This window comes from Lutjanus erythropterus, chromosome 7 (assembly GCF_056507025.1).
Source record: "Lutjanus erythropterus isolate fLutEry1 chromosome 7, fLutEry1.hap2, whole genome shotgun sequence".
Lineage (NCBI taxonomy): Eukaryota > Metazoa > Chordata > Actinopteri > Lutjaniformes > Lutjanidae > Lutjanus > Lutjanus erythropterus.
In genome coordinates this window covers 37,131,472-37,157,968 of record NC_139323.1, presented here as the reverse complement: position 1 = coordinate 37,157,968, position 26,497 = coordinate 37,131,472, and the positions used below count along the sequence as shown (strand labels likewise).

At 39.0% G+C, this 26,497-nt stretch overlaps 1 protein-coding gene across 1 annotated transcript in view; it reads left to right on the top strand.

Moving 5' to 3' along the window:
- Positions 1-26,497, top strand: part of raver2 (ribonucleoprotein, PTB-binding 2) — a 51,629-nt gene that overhangs the window by 8,570 nt on the left and 16,562 nt on the right. Inside the window, exons 3-4 of the mRNA XM_084723544.1 lie at positions 13,582-13,773; positions 21,036-21,156. Coding sequence (XP_084579670.1) covers positions 13,582-13,773; positions 21,036-21,156 — 313 coding nt within the window. The remainder of the gene's footprint in view (positions 1-13,581; positions 13,774-21,035; positions 21,157-26,497) is intronic.

The following is a 26,497-nucleotide window of genomic DNA, read 5'->3' as shown; positions in this document are numbered from 1 at the left end:
CAGTTAGTGCAGCAGATTATGGTCGCTTGTTGCACAGAACAGCAGAATTAAATCTGGTGATGTTACGTGATAATGTATAAACAATCAGGCACCAGACATTTAGAAATATTCCATTTGAGATTATTTTTCAGTCACTCATTCTTGAGAATTAGGACAAAACTGCATTTAATTTAATTCTATTTAATTTTTTATGAAATGGAGTTTTGCCAACTCCGTCAGACAGACAAAAAGCATTTATAACACAAACATTACAGATGTCAACTCTGTAAGAGGGAGTATCTGACTTCTGGATATAGCTGTATTTATTTATTTATTATTTATTTTTTTAATGCCTGATTAAATCATGTTTTTGTAAAACTCTGACAGAAATCTTCGCCAACATTTTCCTAAAAAATACATTTTAAAATGACGATGAATATAATAGTGCATTTTCACACCTGTGAATTGTTAGTTTTAGATTTTTGGGCTTTTAACACTTTTTTTTTTTTTTTTTTTAATTGTTTGAAGTTTCTTGGCTGCGACCAGGGTGTTTTCTGGCAGAGGGTGAGTTTAGATATTAAAAAATTAAAGCAGACCAAAACAAAATTAGTGTTAGTAGTAATAATTTAAAGTTTTTTGTGGGTGAGGATGTGATTTGTCAAGTTCCAAGTTTTAGAAGATTTTAACAACAAAAACACAACAACAGAATAATGAAATACCCAAAAAAAGTCAAATAAAACAAAATAAATGTTCAACAGACTTTCAGTGAGAAACATACACGACATTACATGTCCAAAAAGGAATAGAAGGAAGCAACATGCTTGTCAAATCCTACCCTTTCTTATACTAATCCATCAATAAGCAATTGATCACATAATCCCTTTCTTCTCCCCAGTGTCCATCTAAACTACTGTGTAAGTCCTCTTCATACCCAATCAGCAACACTTTGAACTGGAGAATTTGAAAAGGAAAAGAAAACCAGTAACGTCACCAGTAATGTGCTTTTCGTTCCTCTTCCTCGCTTCTCAAAAATAATTTCTTTGTACATCTTTTTAAACTGTCTGAATATCTGTTTGATTTCTTCCCCCGGGGCATTTCGAGAAAACCCCCCGCCAAAAACTGATACGCACGTGCATTTGAGATTGGTGCGAAAATGGTGTTGTTTCAAATTAAATTTCTCTCTTGAGCTTTAACCCCCCACTCGCTCCAAGAATGTTTTTTTGTATGTTGCCAGGAAATAAATTATTACTTCCACTGTACAATTTCTGCACAGCCTTAAATTTTACCACATCCCAGAATTTCAATGCATTTGACCTTAAAAACAGATTGTTAGTGTCTGCCCTTAGGTGCTTTTTTACAGTATGCAAATGCTAAGGGGAAGTGGTTAAACTAGTGCTGAGATGTTTATTCTGCTCTTTCAAGTAACACTTATTAATTTGAGGACAGTGTGCAATTCTTCCTTTACTATCCTGAGTTAATTCAAGCTTTTACATTTCCTGCTTTTAATGTCTGAATTGTTTTTGGAGATGCTTGTTTGGAACAAAAAAGAAGAGGCAGCAGGTAGCAGAAATTGCTACGAGAAATGAAAATAATGTATCCTGGCAGCAGTTTTTAATTGACAAGCAAAGTAAAAAAAAAAAAATCATAGTAGAAATAACTGAGAAACAGAGATCTCTGCTGAATTACGAATACAAGTGCCTCAGTATTTTTCTCAGCACCAAATAAAACAAAATGAGGTGTAGAAGAATGTGGGAGGAATCTGTGATATTCCTGGATACATGTGGTCGCACATTTGTACATTAAGAGCATTTGCTCATTTACTCAAGTACTGTACTTGAGTATGAATGTATGGTTCTTGTGTCATACTTGAGTCTGAGATCGAGAGGTACTCGAGATATTGTACTTTTCGCTTCACTACATTTGTCTGACAGCTTTAGTTTCTAGTTACTTTACAAATGAAGGTTTTTGCACACAAAAATATGGCGTTTCGTTAATAAAGTACATAAGAGGATGTACAAGTACAGCTGGAATGATTTGCAAAAACATTTCATGGTTCCAGCTTCACAGCTATGAGGATTTGCTGCTACTCCTTTTGATTATTTTTTTTTTATATATTGAGGTTTGGACTGTTGAGTTGATAAAGCAAACATGGTGAAGGTGTCAGTTTTGGCTCTGAGTAAATGTGACAATTTCTCACCTTTTTCAGAATTTAAGAACAATAATTGGTTTAATAATAAGAAAATATTCAGCAGCTGAAGCCATCATCATTAGTTGCGAATCTATACAAAAAATAGTTATCCAACAACCAACTTCAAAAGTCCTTCTTTTAAATTATGCATGAATGATAACAATATAATGATATAATATATAATAGTATAGCAGTCAAGGCTCTGAATACTTCCTCCACTACTGACTGAGAAAATAAGCACTGCAAAACAGATCATAAAAAGAGAAGGATGGACAGACGGATACAAAGATTGACAAAAAAGATGGATGAACAAGCTTACAAAGCAGCACTTTTCAACAATGAACAAAAGAGGCGGTAAGAGGAACATATCATGAGCTTTCTTTTGCTGTCAGAAAACGTAGGCAGTTTTATTCAGAAGCAACAGAAAAAAAGCTCATTTTGAATATGTAATGTGATTTACTCTGGGGAAAAAAACATGTTCCTCACAATCATCTGCACTGATTGTCTCACAGCTAATTAAAGTCTTTCCAAGTACAATCTTTAGAAGCTTGACACAATTATTGCCCCCTTTGGTGAAACTTGCAGTGTTTTCAAAGTTTTATCCAAAGGAGTAACTCTAAGATAGGTGTCATGTTTTAATTGTGCGATGCTGCGCACAAAGATAATGAAAAAAACCTCCGCAAATATTTGCCGTTTGGTGAAGTTGAGCTTCAGTTTAGTAGAATTGTTTCATGTGGGTTAACCCAATCTTAAGACTAATGATTTCTTGATTGTTTTATCTAGTTTGCTTTTAATAACACACACACAGACACACACACACGGACGGACTCATCCAGCTCTTTTCATACAGATCTTTACTGTTAAACTCATCACTGTGACAGGTCATGTACCTTTCTTCACAGACAGCTGTGACAGGGCCGTCGTGACCTCATCACTCAGTTCAGACAGCTGATATGGCCATTTAAACTCTGTCACACACACACACACATACACACACGCACACACAAACTGGCAGGGGAGTTCCACCCAGTCTTCAACCTGCCAGTGACTCAGTCAGCATCTCTTGGCTGGGGACCATGACTTAGGGTCAAGAGCTGTCAGACACACTGATTAGCATAGCATCTTTGGTTTCTGCGCCGTTACACACATGCACACACGCAGGCACAGCCGCGCACACCCACACATGCAATATAGGGCTGTTGTGACAGAATTTCCTGTGCGATTATTTAGCTCGGCTCAACAGCTCAGTATGCAGTATGAACAGAATTTTTTTTCTTTGTTTCTGCAAATTAGTGAATTTATGATGAACAAAGTAATTAGGTGCAGTAATGCAGTAAGTGTAATGTTGTGTGTGGAGCTCACTGCCCAGCTGGCGTCTTTATGGTCAGAGCAAGCTAGCTGCTGGATGGACACCAGCAACAAAGACACAGACCAGACCAACAACTGAGCTAATGCAGCTCTTGTGGCAGCATAAACTTCCAGCATAAAACCTGCTGCTCTCGTCACTTAGTTGGCTTCAAATGAGACTTAATTTTCACACAGTTTTTCTCAACTGCCCCTTGGTATTACAACATTAGTCCCACATCACCCCAGCCCGTGTGAGCACCCGACAGGTTAAACTCATAAAACTCACCAAAACTTACAGTCGATCTTTTCTCCTTGCCCCAGTGCAGACTTTTTCTGCTGTACACAAATTGCACACTGCTGATGGCCTTTTCTTTCTGCAAAATATGTGTGTGTGTGTGTGTGTGTGTGTGTGTGTGGTTGCCAACTTCCACTAATAGAAACTGACAACAGCTGCAGAGGGATACTGGTTGGATTGGGTTGTTTTGTTGATGCACGTTTTGTTTAGTAATAGTAACTAGTAACTTGTGTATTATTGTGTGAGGGATGGATTAAACCCGCGTGAGTGCCTCCACATGGCCTGCAGCCACCAACATCTCTCTGACTGTTCCTTCTTCCAATCAGCCATGCAAGTGCAGCGCACAAACGCATTAGTCAGCCATGCACTTGGAGTTCACTCATTCTTACAGACTACCTGAGAGTTTGACCTTTCACCACATTTATGAATATCTTGGATTTCTTATCTAGGTTTGTCAAATATTATGCTTAAATTCAGATAAACTTCTTGAAAAACATGTTAAAAAGCATAAATTGACAATAAATAGGTCTGAAAATTTGGAAACAAAATAGTTCAGATATTTCTACAACAACATGCAAATGAAAACAAGACGGAAGAAAGGAAAACCATGAACGTAGCGTTTGTTTGCTATTGCTTGCCATCCCCCACAGTTGGCTTGTCAGTAGTGTGGGATTTCAAAATTGTGGTTTTTGCAACAGCCCTAACACACACAGACACAAAACACATTACACATTTAGAAGAAGACCATTTATTACAAAGTTTCCATTGTTGAATCTATTCAGTACTTGCAAAACTGTTCCGTGACACCAGAGAATATCAATATCTTTGTGTCCCATAATAACTTAAGTCTTTGATTAAATATCAGTCTGGTCTTGACTTCAGTGAAAGTCCTCACTTGTATTTTAATATTTCTGCTATTGAACCAATTATACTTGCTGATAATAAAAAAAAATAATTCAGCTAAGGTATTAATGTGGTGGCGTTTGGTGCTTTTTTTTTTAAATCTTTCCTCAGAGAACACAACTCGCATTTTATTCTGCGACCCTGTGTTTTAGAATAAAAAACCTTGAAACCTGAACATCACAAGTCAAGTTACTCAAGATGCACTTTAGGATACATCTAAATGTAAAAGCTGCTAACATAACATCTGTGTCCATCTGAATACTTTCCTTGATTTTAGAGGTTTGGTCAGATTTTCACTAACTCACCTTCACATCTGCATGAACTCCAACAACACAAATCAAGAGCTGAGAACAAAAAACAGGATGTCGGTGTTTATTAACTGTGAACTTCTTGACGTCAGGCTTTTATATCTTTAAAAACTGAAATAAGTTTATGGCAGGCTGTCATACTGCACAAGGATAACAGTCAGTCGTCACCTGCTGTTAATTATGCTAAAAAATCAATTTACCTCTTGAGTGCCGCTGCACTTTGACTTGACTCATTTTGCAGAGATATTTGATTATGTTGTCGAGGGGGGATTAAATAATGAGTATGATGTAACAAAATACCTGATTTCAGCTTAATTCCAGCACACTAAAAATAATGCTCTGATATATTCCAACATTATGCAACAACTTGCATTTCTTACTTTGTACATGTATCTCTTTTTCTCTGTTACAATACATACAGCTGCTCAGCATTGTGAACAGTGAAGACCTGAGGCTGTTTTTTTCCTGAGAACAGCAGGATTTTTTCTTTTTTTTCTCCCAGTTGTTTGTAGCATATTGTAAATATGTGTTGCTCTGATCGCAAAGACCAGCCATGTGATGAGGCTCTGGGTGTCTGTTCTGTGCTGGGGAGTCTGGGGAGGACACGAGGAATCAAACCCAGGCCGCTGCAGACGACTGACCGTCTCTGTAGCGTCTGAGCTACTGTTGTTTAAAAGCAACAACGGCAGCACTCGTATCTGGAATATTTCGGCCTCATTTTCGTGCAGCCAGAGAAAGTAAAGCCACGGCATCCATCTTTTATTTATCTCGATGGTTGGAGCACACGCTATCTGGAAAATTAAGTTACTTCAGCAGATGTGCTGTAAAAAGCTGCACTTCCAATACGTTAAAGCGCTTCCAGAAGAGTGCTTGTTGGTATCAGCGGGGAAAAGGCGATTTGGTGGACCAGCTCCTTACGGGACACTCTGGCTCAGTGGTTAAAGAAGAAAGAAATTCCTGGGTTTGAATTCTGTCTGGGGCAGCTTGTGTGGCGTTTTGCTTTTGAACCATTCTAATACACTGGATGGATCAAATGCAAAAATGTGATTCTCTCTTGTATATATGTTGTACTTGTATATGTTTCTTTGTGTACAAGTCTGACACACACTGCTTATTTGAGATGTTAGCCACATCTATCCTGACCTGCTGATTGACACATCATAGACCTCATGCTGCTGTGGGTTAGTTTAGCCCATTATTTCTACTCCAAGCTTTGAAAAAGAATTCTGTTAATTAGACTGATGTAGGGTAATTACCTTCGCAGGAGGAGAATTACTTCTGGGCCAATCTGTTTTTGATTTACATCGAGGGTAATTTACAGCATGAAGAATGAAGTACCAAATTTATGCAGTTAATTACTCTTTAATTTTTCCAAATTATACCTTGAGGACAAGGTAGAGCAATTGCCATACATTACAATAAGAAGTAAAAGGTGTCTACAACATTAAAGGGGGTCCAAATAAAATAAAGCTGTTCACTTTAATGGTGCCTGATGTTTCAATAACTTTAGATTGCCAATTTTTCTCCAACGTATCTAAGCTTTAATATATCAAACAAAATGCTGCATAACGATCAACACAATTTCAACTTTTTTATTGGGAGCCCTTCTGTATTATGGGTTTAAATTTTTTTTGTTATGTGTTCATGAGAATGTGCACACCGCTGCGTCACGCTATGATAATAATGTCAACTTTAGTTTGTTCAGTTGCACTTTATTTTACAGTACTCTAATAAGATGTGACAGATGTACTTTGTATCTAATTAGGCAAAACTAGAAATAATCTGTTCTTTATGAGGCAGTATTAGGGTCTTACTGGAGGGTAATAAGGGCACATTATAACAGAACTGTAAACTGAAGTGAAACCACATATATGCTACGTCACCATTTAAAAACTTAGTCTTTCAAGTGAATTTCTAATCAGCAATTTTTCGATTAATGGTTGCAGCTCTGAAAGAGTAAAAGTGCTAAATTTATTTGTATTTTTGGGTGATACACATATACGTGAACGCAACAGGGAGAGAACAACACAACAGCTGGCAGATACAACGCTCACATACAGGAGACACACATGCCGGCATTGGATTTACGTAATTGCTTGTGCAGATCTGAGTAATGATTGAATATTTTATACAGCGTGAGTGTAGTTTGAGAACAATCTCAGTAGAGAGAGGCTCACTCAGGTTTCACATCATCACTCACACATGTACACACACACACACACACACACACACACACATAGTTGATGATAGCTTGAATACCATTTGCACACAATCCAATTTGAATCCAATTGAATATATAATGTATGTTTCACAGTTTACCCACTTCTACTTTTATTTGTTGTGTGTGAACACAGACGATGATGAGTAAGTTTTTATGTTTTCTCTCCTGTCTTTTGTGGCTCATGTCCACAGTTAGCCTCATCAATCACTGATGTTTTTCTTCGTAACTCCTCCTCCTCCTCCTCCTCTTTTTTTCTTTCCATCCCCTCATCACTCCTGCTCTCAATCCCTCTTCCATCCATCTATCTCTCAAGAGGTAGAGTGGTTCAGGTCATTTCCATACAGTTTGCTTAATGTATGCTGATGATAATAGCCTATCGACCTACTCCTCCACACATACATCCATTTTCCTCTCTCGTTCCCTGCCTCCATCCATCCTCTGTTCAGACCGGAGGGAGCAGCAGACAAATGAGAGGAGGGGTGAAGGGAGGGAGGAAGTGAAGGGCCACTTGATTGAGTTCTGACGGGAACAGGCATCAGTGCTCAGGCTTAGAAAGTACAAATACATTTGTTTCTCACTGATCTGTAATCTGTCCACTTTTACACTAAAACGTCTGTTACAATTATCAGTTCATTATATTTAATTGCAGTCACAAATCCTCTGAAACTTATTGCTTCAGTATCTTTCTTGTAAATGTTGTTATACTCTAAAACTTAAACTGTTGATTATCTGCAGAAAATTAATCAGTAAGGATTGTAACTTAGGTTTTTTATAATGATAAATAATCAATACAAACTACAGTTAGGTCCAGAAATAATAAACCTCTAGGTCTATTAATTTTCTCAAGGCAAAAATACCAAACATTCTGTGTCAGGAGCTCTTCAGTTGTGAATGTTTGGTGTTTTTTTTGGTCCTCTATGCTAATAAACTGAATGTCTTTGGACTTCAGGCTGTTGGGCAAAACATGCAATCTGATGATGGTATCTTGACGTTTGGGAAGCAGGTTTCCAGAGCAAACTTTTAATAAAAAAATTATTGGCAGATGCATCTATTATAATGATCTTTAGTAGTATGCATAGTATACTTAATAGCATTGGAGGAAATTTAGTGGAACGTAGCGCTGAGCTTGCTAATTCCAAACATACCATTTCACCCTCCCCTTCCGAGCATGTAGGAGAACCTACAGTGACCATAAAGCTTGTGGGAAATGCAGAAGGCTTGTCTAGAGCCTTTTGTGTTTGGTTTGTCTGTTCTGGGCTTCTGTAGAAACATTTCAGTGCGACATGGTGGCCGCTCTGGATGAGGAGCCACGCCCTCTGTAGCTCATTTTGAGGTATCGAAAACACAGCAATTCTTATTTTCAGGTGATTATACACTAATGACAACATACGTATGAATATTATATTCCTTTTCTGCCATATTGTGCCAACAGATCTCCCTAAATCTTACACACCAGACCTTTAAAATAATTATTTTGACACTGAAGTCACAGTCTGGTTTGGAGCTTCTGAGGCGCATTACTCAGATCTGTTCAGTTGCTATCACTATTCAAAGTCGGCTCTCTCCACAGAAGACCTTTAAAGAACTATAGCAGTCACTTTTCAGACCGTGTGCATTCTGACTGCAATAGAGACGAGTGAAGAGAACATCAAAAGTAGAAAAGGCACAGTCAAATTCAGCGTCTTTGGTTTCTTGTTGACTTTCTTTTCTTCTTCCAGCTCAGTAGTTGGATTTATTTCATCTGGTCACTTTAATGTGTCTGAAAATCCACATTTCAAAAGCATGTTACAGCTCGTCTCCACGTGTTTTTGGTACTTTCATTTTTCTGCAGCAGATACTACTCCCTGAACGTAGGCTGGACTGATGACTGATGTCATAGGGACGTTATTCCAACAGATGGGAGTCTTGAAAAACTGCAGCCTTTATGCACTGACAGACTGTAACCTACACTGTGCATTTACTGACAGATTGATAACTTCACTGCTCAAACTTTTCTCTGCTCTGCTTAATTCACCGTCACTCTCTCTCCCTCACTGACTTTGCGCACAAACACGAGCTATGCGACTCCTGTAACATATTTAGGGCATTGTGCACTTGATACTTCTGCACTTCGTCAGTGGACCATGAAGTGTTTTTGCAGCCTGTCATTTTTGAGGGAACAGTAGCTTGTAGGAGTGTCACAATTTCAATATTAAATTAGAAAAATAGATGAAAATGAGCTTTAAAATTAAATAATCAAATCAAAAAGGCAGAATCTTAATCCAGTTGCCTACTTGCAGCGTCTGGTGCTCGTCCGAAGGGGAAAAAAAGCAACACTTAAGAGATGACACAGCATAGATTTCCAGCTGTTACATCACTCTTGATACCATAAAGACTCTTTTTAAAGAATAATTAGAAAATGTAAATGAAAGTCAGGGTGTATAAACTAAGTCTAACGATGGCAAATTGAAACATGCATTTAAAGAATCGTGACATCGCTTGCAGCTTGGCTATCTAAAAATGCCAGATTTGTGCAGGACGTCCCGTGTCATGCAGCCAATCAATATTTTGAATTTCTGTTTTGACATCTATTAATATGGCCACCATGAACACAGATCCACATGTGTCTGCAACAATCTATTCATCGCTGATTTATCAACCCAGCCAGGTAAACCATCTAGCTCTACAATGAACATCCAGTGTCTCCAAAATCTGTAATTAGTCACTTCACTTGTAATTTACAAAAACATGCAAGTATGACAATACAGGATTAAATAGCTCTTGGACACTTGATCTCTGCTCCAGACACTTGAACAGTCTCAGACTGTGGACACATCCTTTGAAAGGTAAATCAAGCGCTCCTCATGTAATTTTAAGTATTTTAATTGACTTCAGCCATGACCAACAATAGGTCAAGTGGTGTGTTTTAACTATAAACCATTAGCTTTTAGGCATCATCATTATCCAACGCCATCCATTAGCTTTAAGCTATCAGCCTGCCTGCATTATTTAGCTGCTCCTCACACACTGGAAATGACTGAACCTTCTTGACAGAAACGTCTAATCTTCTGCGGAAGTAATGTTTCTATTGAGCAGTGCTGTCTGGCCTGGAGAGATCCATTTATTGACCAGCCGCAATAAAGAAAATGTGGCATGTTCAGGGCTCCAGACTCATTTTTTCCACTGGTAGCACTGTTGCTCCCTGCTAAAATCCCATGAGCACAGTTACACCTGCTGCCCCAGTGCTCCCATTACAATCCTCCCTCCTTTAAACCAGCTTGCTTTGTCTGTTGCTCAAAGAATAAGTAGACCTATCAGAACAGGATGAGGTATTAACAAACAATATTTAAGATAAGACTGCACGCTTCCTGTTTTAATTTAATCAATAGGCAATGTTAATCCATTTCTTTCCATCAAACATTAGTCCAGGATTGTAACTAAATCTTGACCGAGAGATGAGATAACAACTGTCTTGTGTTAAAATTGTGTGTCTATGAAGAGTGTCATCATGCCCATAGACTCTCCACTCTCCACAGACGTTGCTGCTGGAAAGTGCAAGTTTTGTTTCATGCACGTACACATAAAATATATGTTCATATGCAATGCAGTGATGTTTCTGTAGTACTTTGTTGTATTTCACTGTCATGTTTGGAGACACAAACTCACAGAACACCCCTGGATACATAATATATTATCTAATAAGAATTACAAACTAGTTTACAGGTACATTTTATTTGTTCATGACAGATCAGCATTTTGATCCCAAAAGTTACAGTAGTAGACTATTAGACACAAAATCCTGAAAAGTCAAAGATTTTTAAATTAATGTCCAATAAGTGAGTATCAGCTCATCAATAATGTGTGTTCATTTCACTTCACATTTTCCTGAACTTTCCTGTGGTTTGGACATCCTGCAGTGAGAATGAATTGAATATTCAGCATGTAATTCAGTCTGTGTTGACATCCCAGGCACACGTCCAGGTTACCGACCAAACCTTGACGTTCATGCAAACACGGAGCGCCTGGCTCCACACACACACACACACACACACACACACACACACACACACACACACACACGCACACACACACACACACCAATTGTTGTTCCCCTCCTGAAAATTTAGTTGCTCCATTGCAAACCGCAACTACGTGGCAGTCTGGCGCCCTGTATGTTGGATGTGGCCATTAATTTGGTAGCAGAAGATTGCCATTGCTTGGTTTAAATCGGCCCATATTTCTGTTGTCTTGACACACATACAGAAACATGCATGCATGTGTGTGTGCACATGTGCGTGCACTCCCTGGAGCAGTGCAGGAAGAGGATGTATCTCTTACATCATGTCATTTTCTATCTATCCTTTTTGACAAAAGGAGCTGAGACAAGCTCTTTTACCTCCACCACAACACACAGTTATCTGTCACTTACCGTAGTGTCCCACACACACACACACACACACACACACACACACACACACACACACACACACACACACACACACACACACACACACAGATGCTAGAAAGTGGAATAGTTTCTTGTTCAAAGTTATATTGGTAACACAGATCCTCGCTGTGAGCTCTTGTTGGTTTTAAACAATATGAATGAATTAGCAATCAGGTAGCAACTTTGGACTTTGCTTTAGAATCCACGCTGGTGACTCACTTTCGCTCATCACCATGGTAACTTCGGCCTCATAGATAGCCTGCTCTGGGGGAGATTGCATTTTGGCCATTGAATCACAATATATATTTTTATAGCTTTCTGGATAAATGGTATCACTATTCCCAGATAGAGTCGTGGACCTGTGCAGAAATAGAAAAGAGGCTGTTTGCAGGGACCTCCTCTGCTCGCCCTGATGATTTATTAAAAGATGGAATAAATGAAAGTAATGTTTCCAGGCGTGTTGCCCTCTCTGAGGGGGATGAAAAAAGGGCTTCTATTGAGCAGTATGCAGCTCATATTAGATTATTGCAATTATCAGGGAGTACATTTCCTCTTTCATATGGAAGAAAAAAGCCACTCTAAAACACATTCTCTCCATTAAAACAACTCGTGGCGATAATGCCTCTGGTGGTGTGCTCGTTTTTCATTCGTACAGATAATTGGTGATGTCTGGAGGGGAAAATGGGTGTAGGCATTAGGTTTTAGTGTCAGTTAATCAGATCTAAGGTCTTCTTTTTTTCCAACAATCTAACAGTGGCTTCAGTGGTTCATGTAGTGTTTTGTGTTGGAGCATAGTTCTCGTTTCTTCATGCTGACAAAGGGATAGCACCGTCAGCATTGTTGTATTCATCCACCAAGGTTGTAGGTTTCATTTGCTCCACTAGTTCAGGAAAGATCTGTATTGAGGCACTCAGATAACCCATCCATCGATTATCTGTATCATTGTAAAGGTACACAGAAGTCACAGTTTGGTGCAGCGTGTTGAAAAAAAAAACAACATACGGATATGCATCTGGTTGAGGTTGTCACCTCTGCTTTACTATGTTCCCTGCACGCCGCCTCACAGACCCTACACATTCTTAGATTATGGGAGGTCACCAAAAGCTAAGCAGACAAAAAGATCCATGAATCCTCCACACAGAAACAAAGCCCCAGGACCTTTAACAGAAAGACTGTAATTGCCTTTTAAAATGATCCAAAGAGGAGTAACATGTCGGTACAGCTGATGAGGGCATCTGGATAAAGACAGGTCTGTTAAGTAGTTTTTCCTGTGACTTAACAGGAGCAGCAAAGAAATGAGAGGAAGCAGCCAGCACCCTGTCATTTTAATCAGCCACTTTAACAGGAGAGCAAGTGACAAAAGGCATCAACTTGTGTACACAACCAGAATAATTATATGAATGTAACCCAATTAATGAAATTATTCTGAGCCTCAGTAAGAGAACCAAAAGTATAAATCTCACAGCGGTGAAGAAAACAAAGCAGAGGAGGTCTGATTACGTTTTATTGTGAGCAAAGCTGTTGCACAATCATAAATGATCTTATTGGTTAAATGAAATGGTCTGTAAGTGAAGTTTTTCTTGCCCTGAAGCATAAACCGACCACAATGCATTGTGTGTGTACTGTGTGTGTATATGTGAAGGGCTGAGAGTAAAGTCAATACCAATTATTTCACTGTGAGCTGAGATTCCTGACTTTGAAAACTCACCTGCCAGCCTTTGATCCTTCCTCTAAAATCTGTGCGTGATATGACATTTTCTTTTTGTTCGTTTATTGATGACTTGTCACATGGTTTGTACCATTAAAAGTTTCAATTTCAACTCATAATATACATGTTTTAAACATATTTATGTACAGTTTAAAAAGCTGTATCCTTAATTAAACAGTTGTAATAGTTACATTTTTTTCTTGTAGCTGGCTCAGGATGAGGGCAGCCCTGTCCGAGGCTTCGGCGTGGTGGAGTACGAGAGCGCGGAGCAGGCGGAGGCTGTGCTGATAGAGATGGACCGGACACTGGTGGGAGGACAGGAGGTCCGTCTGTCACTATGTACCCCCGGCACCTCAGGGAGAAGCACCCTGGCTGCACTCATTGCCGCCCAGGGTATGGTGAGTATGATGCTCGCAACAGCGGCACAAACCGCCATATATGCCACCAGACACACACACATACTGCATATATCACCAATATACATGATTGAAGAGGAAATAGACATGTTTTTGCTTTAAATTATCATGAAGTAAATGTTGATTGCACAGTGTAATGGTTATAGAATAATGATCTACGTTCTGATTGGTTCCCTATAAGCCTCACTTTCACTATGCAATTCTACGGTATTTCCCAGAAAATTATGTTTCCATTATAGACTAAATTCACACTTTTTCTCCCAATGTTTTCTTCTACTGTTACTACCCCCTCCACCCTAACGCCAATCGCTGCCCTTACCGTTCTCCTTTGTGCAAAGCAGTAACATTGTTCAAACTGTTATTACTACGCAGCGTGCCACTATAATAGCGTTCGCCTGTTTCCAATTTAAATATAAAATTGTGGTCATTTCAGCGTACGTCCTCAGCAAACATGCTTCTGTCTTCTCTCTTATTTCCAAAGTGGTGTTGATCATTTCACAGCAGAGCGAGGGGTGAAAAGTTGTCCGTTTTCCATTTTAAATGTTAGTGGCTATTCTGATATTCATGCAGAATCCCAGCACTGCTGTTAAAAGACAGATGTACTTAACCATATTTAGTGATCTTAGTGGGTATGAGGCTGTTCATTGAGTCGTCAGGCACTGACAGCATTTTACAAGCCACAAAGTCTAAATGTTAGACTGAAAATATATTAGTGGAGCCCTCAAGTCAACTCAGCCCTCTTTTGTACACTTTCAATGTCTAACCCCACCACCCCTTCTAAATAAGGGCACCAAAGAACAATTATTTTACAGTTTTTGACTTTTTTGTGTGAATGTGTTCATATGATTTCCAAACATGAACTGAAAAAAAGATAACACACCCTTCCCAAGTCCTGCCCCTTTTCACTGTGCTACCTAAGTCACTTTTACAGTAAAAAGAGAAAGTTGACCAAGGTACCAAGTTTGCTCAACTGTTATTGCAGCACTGACAATTCAACCATTTTATTTTATGCGATGAAGGAGAATTTTCCTATAAAGTTTACATACATTTTATAAATCGTGCCTCAGGTAGGCAGGGCGATGATATCTCTTCTCCCAGGAGGCCTTAGTCGTAGAGCCTACGGGGGGTGATGCTGGTGGGACGGAGGTGGGGTTTATGAAATGCCGCATGAACAGAAGTGATTGCTGCAATTATAGCAACACTTTCTGGTGAACAGTTTAGCATCTGGCACAGCAGAGCAAAACAGAAACTCGAGAGCAGCGCAACATGGTTTAATTACAGCACCCAATTGAAAGAGGTGCGTTGGCCATATGTGTGAAGAGCTTATTATATGCAAACCTGCCTGAATCGCCTCTCATGGAGTTGGTAGCTGTTACATACAGTATAGTGCATCCACAGGATTATTATCTTGTTGTCAGCATTTAAAAGCAGTGTATGACTTCAGTAGATCCAGCTCTGCTTTAGACAGATATGTGAGGATTAAGATATAAAAAATATAAACATACATTTTAAAAACAAGCCTTTATCTCTTGGGATGCTTTTGGAAATCTTCTCCATAGAAACATTTCCTCAAATCTGGAAGTCCTTACCCTGCTGCGCCAAGACATCGGACTTCCTAGACTTGCATGTAGACACACGAACAAGCAGATGTGCTCACAGCTACATCTAATTGTGAAGCCAGTGCCAACTAGTTATTTCACATCCAGTGTTCATATGTACTGAGGTTTGACACGGTGCACATGAACACTCTCCGGCTGAAATAGTGTAGTGTGGCTGTGGTATCCCTCCTACACAGTGCTGTGGTAGCAGAGAGGCACTGACATGATAATTATAGTTCTATAGACTGATTGGGCTCCTCCACTGTCTCCTGCTGCCTGAAATAAACCAAACTCACAGCCTGGGACACAGTATGACACTCACGCACACACATTCAAACCCAGCACATACACACGCACACACAACATGTAAATACAAGTTCCAATTAGTTGTGGAAAAGGAACAGTACTTGTTAATCTTCATGGATACATGGATTTTTATATAATTATGCATTCACAGGTATAAGATCTAGATAGAAAAGTGGGTGAGTAAACATTTCAAGCTGAGTCTCAGTTCTTTTGCAATCAAAATCTGAGTGTTAAAGTGTGTGTGTGTCTGTGTGCATGCGTGTGTGTGTGTGTGTAAGAGAGTGAGAGAGACGGGCAGAGTGTTGTGAATACCTCTGTGCTAACCCAAAATATTAGATAATGTTTGTTTCTGTGGAAATTGCTTTTAAAAAGCCGAATTGTCTCACACACAACGACAAAACCTAAATGTCTCGATGGATTCACACATTTCTGTCTCTTTCAGTGTGTTTCTGAGGAGCAAAGTAAATGAATGCACAGATGAGTGTTGATGGTTGTTAATACACCAATCAACTAGTAAATGCTATTTTTCTTGGTAGATGGCAAAATAATTTTAAAAAATTATACAAACCAGACTCACATTATTTACATAAACTCAATTAAGAATTAGGTTCATTTATATTTGTATTTTTTGCACAATATTAGGATTATTTGTAATCATTTATTTCTTTATAGGTGTATTTTATGTGTATTTCTTCATTGTATTTTATTGAAAAGATGTTATGATGTGGTGTATTGGCGTACTGTTTTGTTTTATTCCCTTCCCAGTCTTCCCTAAAAGTCTTTAATGTACAGTATGTGAGAGAGCACAGTAAATACACACATTATAACGAAGATTTGGTAGGTTTTCTTATTTGTAGTAGTAATAATAATAGTAACAGGTTGCAATAAGCACAAAGCACTTTCCAAGGTCATAAAGTTACAAACATAAGCAATATTTGGGAAAACTGCAAGAGGTAACTTAAGAAATGTGCAAGTAAATATTAAATTAATAAATTAAACTAACTGAAACAGTTTTTTTTTTGGTTGTTTTTTTTTTAAGCAGGATCATAAATGTAGTCATTAAATAATTTGGTGCTTCTTGTTTGGTGGTATTACACTTTGTCTCTTCTCTATATTTTCTTGTTGGGTTGTTGAGTTTTTTTTAATGTTCATATTTATTGTTGGGTGCGTGTTTTGTACTGTGTTTACGAGTTTTATGTATTTTAAATGCCCAGCTAGGCCATCATAAATTAGCTGTAGATGTTGTGGCCTGTGGCACCGGTTTCTGCCACGTACTTGTCCTATAATATATCTTCCATAAATAAATATGCATATACATACACGCACATAAAAAGATAAGCTCTCACTGAAACAAACACAATATGGCTTTACCAGCAAACTAATAATCCAAAGTTAATGGTGGCACTCATTCACAATGTCAGTAGTCATTTGAGGAGAACAGCCTATAGGCACAAAATACAACAGTCTCGTGGAAAACCTCAATTATATTTTCACATGAATTGCAGGTTTATGGTCCATTATGACTTACCCATAGGCCATGGGAAACCATTACAGCTTGCTGCTTTACTCCCATCTGATGATAAATATTTTAGATAACACTAATTGAGTGTATGGAAGGCTACAATTAAAAGTCACAAAAAGACCCTTAACAGCAAAACTGTCGATCCGGTTTTCACGAAATTTCTTGCATCCATTGACCAACATCTACATTAGCCCAGTTAGGGTGCTGTAATTTACTCATTCTTTAATTTCAGACTGCTACTCTTCCACTTTAGAGTTTTTATTCTTATTTAAATATGTGAATTGATGTTAGCAGGTAAAGAGATGGTAGCCTTGAGATGGATGGTTTGAAAATTACAGGTTGAAAAGCAGAGCAGGAACGGTCACAGAGCCTGACTCGCAAAGAAGAGGATGAAAAGACATCGAGAGAAAATGTGTTTCTGAATAAATTAGCTGAGGAAGATAAGGCAGACATGAAGAGGAAGGAAGACATAAACACAGTGAAAGAAAAGCGGGGGGGATCGTTAGAGAAAGAGACCAGGATGAGGTTGAGATACAGGAAATGTTGAAGCCTGTGAGGAGGTTACATTAGCACCCCGAGGCTCCTTTAAGATTATTACAGTGAATGTGAGCAGCTGGTAAAAGCAACATCAGACCTTCAGAACGAGATCAAGACCTACTCCTGGCTACACTCTTCCTCCTCCGAGGCGATTCTCTCATTCCTCCAGTTTGTGAATGCGAGTGTGAACGCCGAGGACCAGATGGCCTCGTCCTCCCTCCTCCTTTCTTCTCCCTCCATCCCTCTCCTTACGTGATACTTCTCGCCTTCCCGTCTTCGCGGCTTCCTTACCTCCCTGGCGTGCGTGCGTGTGTGTTGGTGCGTGGGTGTGTGGCTGGATTTTGTGCCAGTAACCAAACAGACTGATGCATGATGACATTTTCTCCGGCGAGAGAAAGGAAAAGAAAGAGCTCTTCTCCTCCTCCTCCTCCTCCTCCTCCTCCTCCTGTCCTCCTCCTCCTCTCTCTTCCCTTGAAAGACGCTGTCAGCTATGACTGGCCTTGTTGAACACAGGCACACACACACACCAGTTTTTCTTGCTGTAACACACAAATACACGTACTGTATGTGTGCACCAGTCTCTCCTCTTCCCCTCTTCTTGCTGACGGGCTGGAGTCAGACCCTCTCCATCCCCGTCAGTAAAGCTCTCTCTTCAGGATGTGACAGGGAGGAAACAAGGTTGACTCGAGCTGAAGTCATGCTGTAGCTCAGGGGCAGACGAGGAGGAAATATCACCATCCTGCTAATGTTGTTTTAAATAGCCGTGTCTTTGGGGCCAGCCAGCGAGCTCTGCCGGCACACTGTCAGTGCTGAGGAGGATCTGCGAGGGGCTGCTCCATTCGATTTGACGCAGTCTAATTCAATGGGATTTCATTTGAGTCCGCTGAATTAAATTTCGCAGCGTAATGGGTGATTGAATTCTTATTTGGGAATGAGCCTTACAGTATGTCTTTCGATTAAGAGCAAGTGAGCAGAGATCTGTTCAGTTCCAGGAAATCAAGCTTGTGTCAAATGCAATGTAAGCTTTGCTTTTAAAAGGGGAAACACAAAGGGTAAAACTTTCATGTGTACTAAGAGCAGAATGAAATAACAATTAACATTCAGCTACATCATTTTGAGACATTAAAGGGACAGTTCAACCTGATTTAAAAATACTTTTTCCCCCTGGCCTACAATGCCATTTATCCATCTTAATTGTTGTGTGAGTTGCAGTAGTAGTTCAGCAGATATTGGTCATAGAGATGTCTACCTTCTCTCCAATATAATGGGACTAAATGGCACTCAGCTTGTGGTGCTCAAAAACAATATTTTTGAAAAACACAAAACCAGCCTCTCTTTCCAGAAGTCATGACCCAGTTACTCAGGATAATCGATGTGAGTAGTTTCATGGAGGGACTGCTTTCTTTCCAGCAGAAAATTATTTCTAGTCGTAGAAATGCTGGAAAGTGCTTGACTTTGACTTTGGAAAAGGTGGAGGAACCCTGCATTGGGCAAAATATTCCACAACGACCTTTCAGCGTACTGTAATTATAGTGGTCTGAGACAAAACTAAACTTTTGCACCTCCTCCTGGCTTGGTTTGAGGCTTTAACGAGTCTAGCCCTGACTGAAGGTCCACTGTGGAGATAGGAGAGAGGTTTTGCAGAGTAACCGACTCCTTCTGCTTATGTTTGAGCTTGTGGATTTGGTGGGAGGGGCTTAGAGGATGTGATACAAGGCAGCGAAGAGAGAGGTGGACGGTTTTGCATTGAGTATGTTAAACTGTCGCCTACTGCAGCTTTAAATGCAAAACAACTAACAACTAAAACCTGTGCAGCACCAAAAAACAGGGTGAAACAAGTAAGTGGTGCATAATTGAATCGTACTGGAGATGGACAGGTTGAGGTGGAGCTTCAAGCTCTAAACATATGTCAGTAACTCTAGTAGCTGTGGTAGGGACACAGTTTTCCACTTCCTACGTAGGACCCAGCCAGTGACAATTTTTAATAACCCAAGCTTCACTTCAGCCACAAGACTACAATGTTCTTGAAATATTTGTACAAAGTCAAACAAAAGAGACAGACAGGCTCAAAGCTTAAGATGCCGCACCTCGATGTGAGCCACATTACTTTTTCTAAGAGTTAAAACTGGTCGAGTGCTGAAAAGAAAGAGCTGTTACTCCCCCTGTAGAATCCATATCTTCTTTCAAATATGGGATCAGTAACATTTCTTGGTTCATCTGTTTTATAAAGTGTGCTCCTTGTGATGTGGTTTCAAAATTCCTCTGCCACATAATCAAGACAAATTATTTAAAGATCCTGAAAACCAACTTTTGAGTCTTGTCATCCTCCATAAACACACAATTTTATGCCAACCTTCAAACGGTTTTATGCTTTCACGTGAAATACTATATTTTTTCTCTCTTCTCCTTGGTTTGAAGTTTGTAGGATTTAGAAAAAACTTGATGTTGATGTATTTTACTTGCAATGCAATGACAGCTGTTAGGTTGTTTGCTTATGTTGCCAGGCCACTGTCAATCAGATCTCATCCACCCACACAGTCCTTATGAAGTTGATTAGCTGAGTTTTAATAAATATAATAAATAAAACTTGATGTTCTTCTTTTCTTAGCTTAAATTCGATTTCAAATTTTGTAAAATTTGAAATCATGTGTTTGGAGGCTTTAAAGTCACTAAGTTTTCTCCTCTGATTTACACTAAAATATCATATGTAAGATTGTCTTGTTTGTGCCTTTACTCACAGTGTGATTTCTGTTCTTCACACCTTCACATTGCAAGATTGTGGCAGATTGCCACAACATTTACAGAAAAATGTTTCAAGGTTTTTTTTTCTAAAACTGTGGACACGTAAAATTGGCAGAGAACTTATGAATTAGTGCATGTCTGCAAGGTGGCCTCTACGTTTTCTCAAGTTTCCACCTTAACTTCTTCCTCCAAACGCTTCCTCTGCCGTGTTTTTCACATTTATTTTCACATCTCTTTCTCTCCCCAGCTCCTTTTCTGTTTCTCAACTTGATCTCTTTCTTCCTTATCTTCTTTTGTCTCCCAGATCGACTCCCCTCTGCTGACATTGCAGTCATATCCTGATGATGTAAACTAGTGTAATGATTACTACAGCCATCAGGGACTCCTAATGACAAGATCAAAACACATACTGTACACACACCCACACACACACACACACACACACACACACACACACACACACACACGCACACACACACATACAGTCTCACTTTTCTGTCTCTAACTCGTGTGTGTGTGTTCATTTTTTTGTTCTCCAGATTTTGAGTAATAGGAAAGGTCTTCTACCAGAACCCAACCTGGCTCAGCTGTTGACCAGTATGACCAACCCCGCCGCCCTGCAGATCCTTATGAGACCGTACCACTCTGGGAAAAGAGGAGGTATGACTGTGGATGACAGTAGGTGCCTTTACATCCACCTGTTTTTGTGCGTGTTATCAATTTGTGCATTAAACAGCTCAGTGATGACGCCCAACATCCCACCAAAAATGTGACCTTTTGCAAAAAGTTTTTTACGTTTGGCTGAGGAGGAAAAGTTGGTCTATCAAGATAAGCAAAATATGGCAAATGCAGTAGAAACAGACTTAGTGAATAAATATTGATATACATGAAGCATCATCTGAAGCCTCTCAGTGGCCGTTCAGTCGGACTGACTGGCAAAACATCCTGCAACATGGCTGCCTGTGGTAAGGGAATCTGCGAAACCAGGAGTAAAACAAATTATTATCTGCGTAAGTTAAAGTAGTTGGACTCAGCTGTGATCCTTTACATCTTATCAAAGAAACAGTGATCCATGAACAATGACATGTGGCCGGGAATCTATATGTATTTGATTCTGATGCTGGGAAAATAACGCAAAGCAAAGAAGGCAGAAAAAAACATGAGGCTTGGTTACTACAACTTTTGTAGAACAAAAGGCTCAGTTGTGCGAAATGTAAATGAAAGATGCTAAATATTTAATGAATAAGTAATGCTATTGACTACATCATGTAACTTCAGGTATGATTTTAGCAAAACATCCAGCATTCCCAACACAAAATGGTAACTGAATGGTTTTAGACCGTGGATTCCAGTTGTTTCTGCGAATTGCAGTGAACCGTTTGCTTCTCTTAAGGCAATTTGTAAAAAGATTGCTCCAGTTTCTTGTTGAATCTGTTTGCTCAGTCAATCGCACTGCAGCTCTTTCCAGTTTTGGATGTGTTGTTTGTGTTTTCATGGCTTTCAACCTGAAAGCTAACACTGACACTCAGTCGTCTTTTTGCCACAAAGGAGTGTAACCACAGCGACTCTGCCTACTGTGACATCACCTGCATGCCCTCTATAGTGGCAGACGAAAACATCAAATCTGTGTTGAGCAATGAGAAGACATAACCACCTCTAAATTAATGCACAAAGCAAACTGTCACTTAAAAGATAAAATTTTTTAAAATAATTTTTTCATCACGTTTTTCTGCTTTTGAGTCTTACATCATCTACTTGCACCGTCTTCTTCTGCACTGGATTAATGTTACCTGACTGGAGAATTAGTGCCACCGTTTATCTCAAGGCAGTTAACTTCTAATATTCATGTAGTGATAATGAATGGAAACACGGATGAATTTGTATTTCATGTTGCAGATTTTCTGCTAAATTTAGCAGCCTGGTTACTGATGAGTGCTGCTGCATGGATCAGCATTTCATTTGGTTTTAAGTCTTGTAGCTAAAACCCCAGAAGGTCTGATAGACAGTCCTTGAATTTGTAATATTTCCAATAATTTTTTCATGATTTCTTTTAGCCGTCAGAATTATACATAATGAATTTAATCAGCATATATCATGTAGTGAACAACACCTTGGGCCATTAGAGCAGATCAAGTGCAACGACCTCGCGCTCGCAAAGTGGTAATATCAAAGCTTTGCCCTGATGTGATCTGTGAGGGGCTGAAATGGATGGGAGTGCATTAGAGAGGAGTGCTGATAGAGATCAACTGCCACAACTGGAGATGTCACACATCCAGTGTAAGGTTGGGTGAGAAGAAGTAACACCTGCACAAGGAAATGACACCAGTGTGGTTGGGGGGAGAAAAAAGATAACAAAAGGTACAGACAAGGTTAGGTCTCATCCGTCTGCCTCACTGTAATACTGTCCTGTACAAGAGTCCTCACACACAAAATGATTATAAAAAACAGGTCCTAACTATATACTGATATCTGCATATTTTTTAAAATATGTTCCATCACATAGACACACACAGCTCTCAAATAATGGTACAATTCTGCATGTTTATATTATGATCACATATTATTAATTAATTATCTCAACTTTTCTGAGAAATCTTGTTTGATGCAACAGTCTGCAGTGACGGATGGGTCTAAATCCTGCAATACCCATGAGCCTTGGCCTCTGTTGCTATGGAGGAAAAGTCAGTCAGGGGCATAAATCAGTATTGTAGAAATTTTGAAATGCTTCATTGTTGTATTTATAAACAATAAATTGCATTGTAATGGCTGAATTCGGCGGCTTGGTGGCTCAGTTGGTTGAGTGTGCGCCCCATGTATTGAGGCTGTGTGTCTGTGTCGTCCCCCCACTCTCTTTCCCCATTTCCTGTCCTCACTTAAGTTAAATTAAAGGCATAAAAGTCCTAAACATATTTAAAGAGTTGCAGAATTAAACCATAATTTAAGATTCATTTAAAGTGTAGATTGTGTTTTTGTTTTTCTTTCCTGCTGCTCGCGGCACACCTAAGAGAATTTAAAGCTCTGTGATTGGATGTTTTTGCCAAAATGTGGTTTTACTTTTTATCTTACACAGTTCTTTTCTACTGCAGTTGTTAATCTGTTGAACTGTTAATTCAATGGTAATTAATTAATTAATTCATTAATTCATGGTAATTCAAACTGTATTAGTGCTTCAACTGTGAGTCACATAACAGTGTCGGTGGTCATTGTTGTCATTCAGAAGTAGCTCCTCCCACTTTGAAACTATTAAAATTAAAAAGACAGTTTGCAGCTTCTTTAAATGCTGATGCTAATCTCGCAAAATACTTAAATAAAATGTTCCGTTTTGTTTGCAGCTTGCTCTTGCCCTTTCAATTTGAAAATAGCATATTATTTTTGCATGCACACTGCAGGTTTTGAATAATTTTAAGCAAATCATCTTCCTGGACTTCTGAGTAGTCTTTCCTCTCCTGAGGGGCTTGGCTGATGATCAGAGATCCATTGTACGAGTCCGTCCTTCTGTTAGGCCCTCCTATATACTGTAATCACTTAGTCGACGGCTTCATTATTTGATGAATGGCTAATCAGGTATTAAAATGAAATCGTGTGACATTAGCGGAACAAATGAGAACAGGAAGAGAAGAAGATGGGAGAGGTGGGGGAGCTCTCTTAAAGAAGAGCATGCACAATTAAAGTCTAAAATTAGGACCTTGATTAAATGTTAAACTTTCTCTACCTATTCTGGTGGAAGCTACCATTAGCATTGACGCTTACATTTATTATGAGGAGACCTTGTAATTCACACAACTCGCACAAGAGCCAAAAAAAAGCGGGGTGTGTACTGGTGTAGGGTGGTAATCGCCTGAAGGTGAGAGACGCCTTGTGACCAGTTTAAGTTTCAGATTTGAATCCTGAAACAAGGAATTTGTGAGTGAATGTGGGCAAACCCTCCTAAATTTATATAAAAGCGTAACTGCCAAAGAGATGCATTTTGTATTTTTCTGACATAAATTCACAAATGCCCGAGTTAATATTTGTTCATTTAAATGCGATAAATAAGATGTTAACATGGTAACTTTAAAAGTCAGAGGTAATGCAGCTGCAGAGGAAAGAGCCAACATGGCTGCAAAGGAAAAACATACAACCCCAAAATAACCCTATTCTGCACGGGTACATTCATTTGCTTCATATTTGTGTCATATATTGACCAAAGTGCCTCTATATAGACAATTTGATACAGTTTCTGTTGGTATGCTAACGTATTAGGAGCCCATATAAAATACTCGCTTTAAATGTTTGGGCCTGTTTTATTAAGGGACACTTGCTTGAGAGACATTAAAATAACAGACGGATATTTAAAACTTTGTCTTTTCTTTTACATTTCATGTTGGCTGCTGACAAAAGAGAGATAAATAAATCAAAATACATCTGTATGATGGATGGCCATTATTTCACTGAATCAGTCTCAGTATGTATTGTTTTGTTTTTTTTGTCCATTAAATAAAAACAAGTCACATCATACTAGTCAGAATAAATGATTATCACTTAACACAAACTTACTTCTTCTTGTTGCCATGTTGTTGCCATGGTAAGCAAGAGGATGGATTATTCTGTGCTCAATTCAAATTGTTCAGCACTACAAAGAAAACCACAGAGGGTGTTGAACGAACTAAAATTTGGCCGTACTACTTCTTCTTCTTCCTCCAGACTTGATCAGCATGAACAGCAGAAGGAAACTGTTGTTTATTCATTACTTGTTTTAGAAGACAAAAGACAACAATTATGGTGCATAAATACGCTCAGCTGTAACCATTTTATTCCGTTTCTCACCAACCAGGTTGTCTTTATCACAGTTGCTCGGTGAGCTACACACGCTTCCAATAAAAGTTTAACACAGCAGTTGGCCTTTGAGGCCTTTAATTGAAGCAGAAGTGAAAATACGGCAGCAAGTACAATAATAGTGACTACAAATGGAGGGAATTATGATACCATAAACAAGAGTTAGACCAAGTGTATCTTTAAAAAAAGAAGACTGAATATACCAGCTGTAAAATTTGTTAAATTGACTCTCTTGTCTGAAGAGGCTCTGCATCAAAGATCAACATTAAATCCCTGCAGGAAGTCAGTGGTGCAAAGTAACCAAGTGCATTTACTGAAGTGGTTTACCTGAGCATTTCTATTTTCTGCTACACTTCTACTCCACAACATTTCAGAGGCAAATATTACACTGTTTACTCAACTCACCAGTGAACACATACATGCATCAAAGATGTAGATTATTACTCAACATAAAGAGTACTTTTACTTTTGGTATTTGAAGCGATTGTAAAATCTTGAATGCATGACTTTTTCAATACTGTGTTATTGCTGCTTTTACCTGAAGGGATAATTTTGATATTTTTTCAGCCTGTTTTGTGTCTAAGTGACAAATGTTTTTGAAATTAGTCCAATATTGAGTGAAACCGCTGCAGCTGTCAGCTGTGAGAAGGGCTGTGATATAATCCCTTTGGGGAATCTGCGCACCGTCAAAGTACATCCATTAAAAGTGCTTATTTTTTGCCATTGACAGACTCAGAAGTGTCAACATTATGGAAAGGTTCGCTACAGAGATGGAGCCTTTTGTTAAAGAATAAAGGATAATATCATTTTTGTTTCATCGCTTGCATCAAAACCCCCAGACTCCACTTACAGACACAATAATTTGTCATTTTATCGACTGAATAAAGTGTGTTTATGATGATGAAATTGCTGTTTCTGTAAATGGAGTCTGGTGGGTTTGGTGAGAGGGATAGAACTGCTGTTATTCTTTAACCGTATGAAAAGGATCCCCTTGTTAAAGGTCAACTTTATCGTGACATATTCAATCATACAAAGCAGAATGTTGTCAGACACTCAGAAAACAGTCTGAGCTTGTCACTGACAAAATGAGCACCTTTATTTGGATGTACTTTGATGATACGCAAGTTCCAGTAAAAGTAAAGTAGAATATGTTTAAGTTAGCAAAATGGCACACTTAAGAGTACTG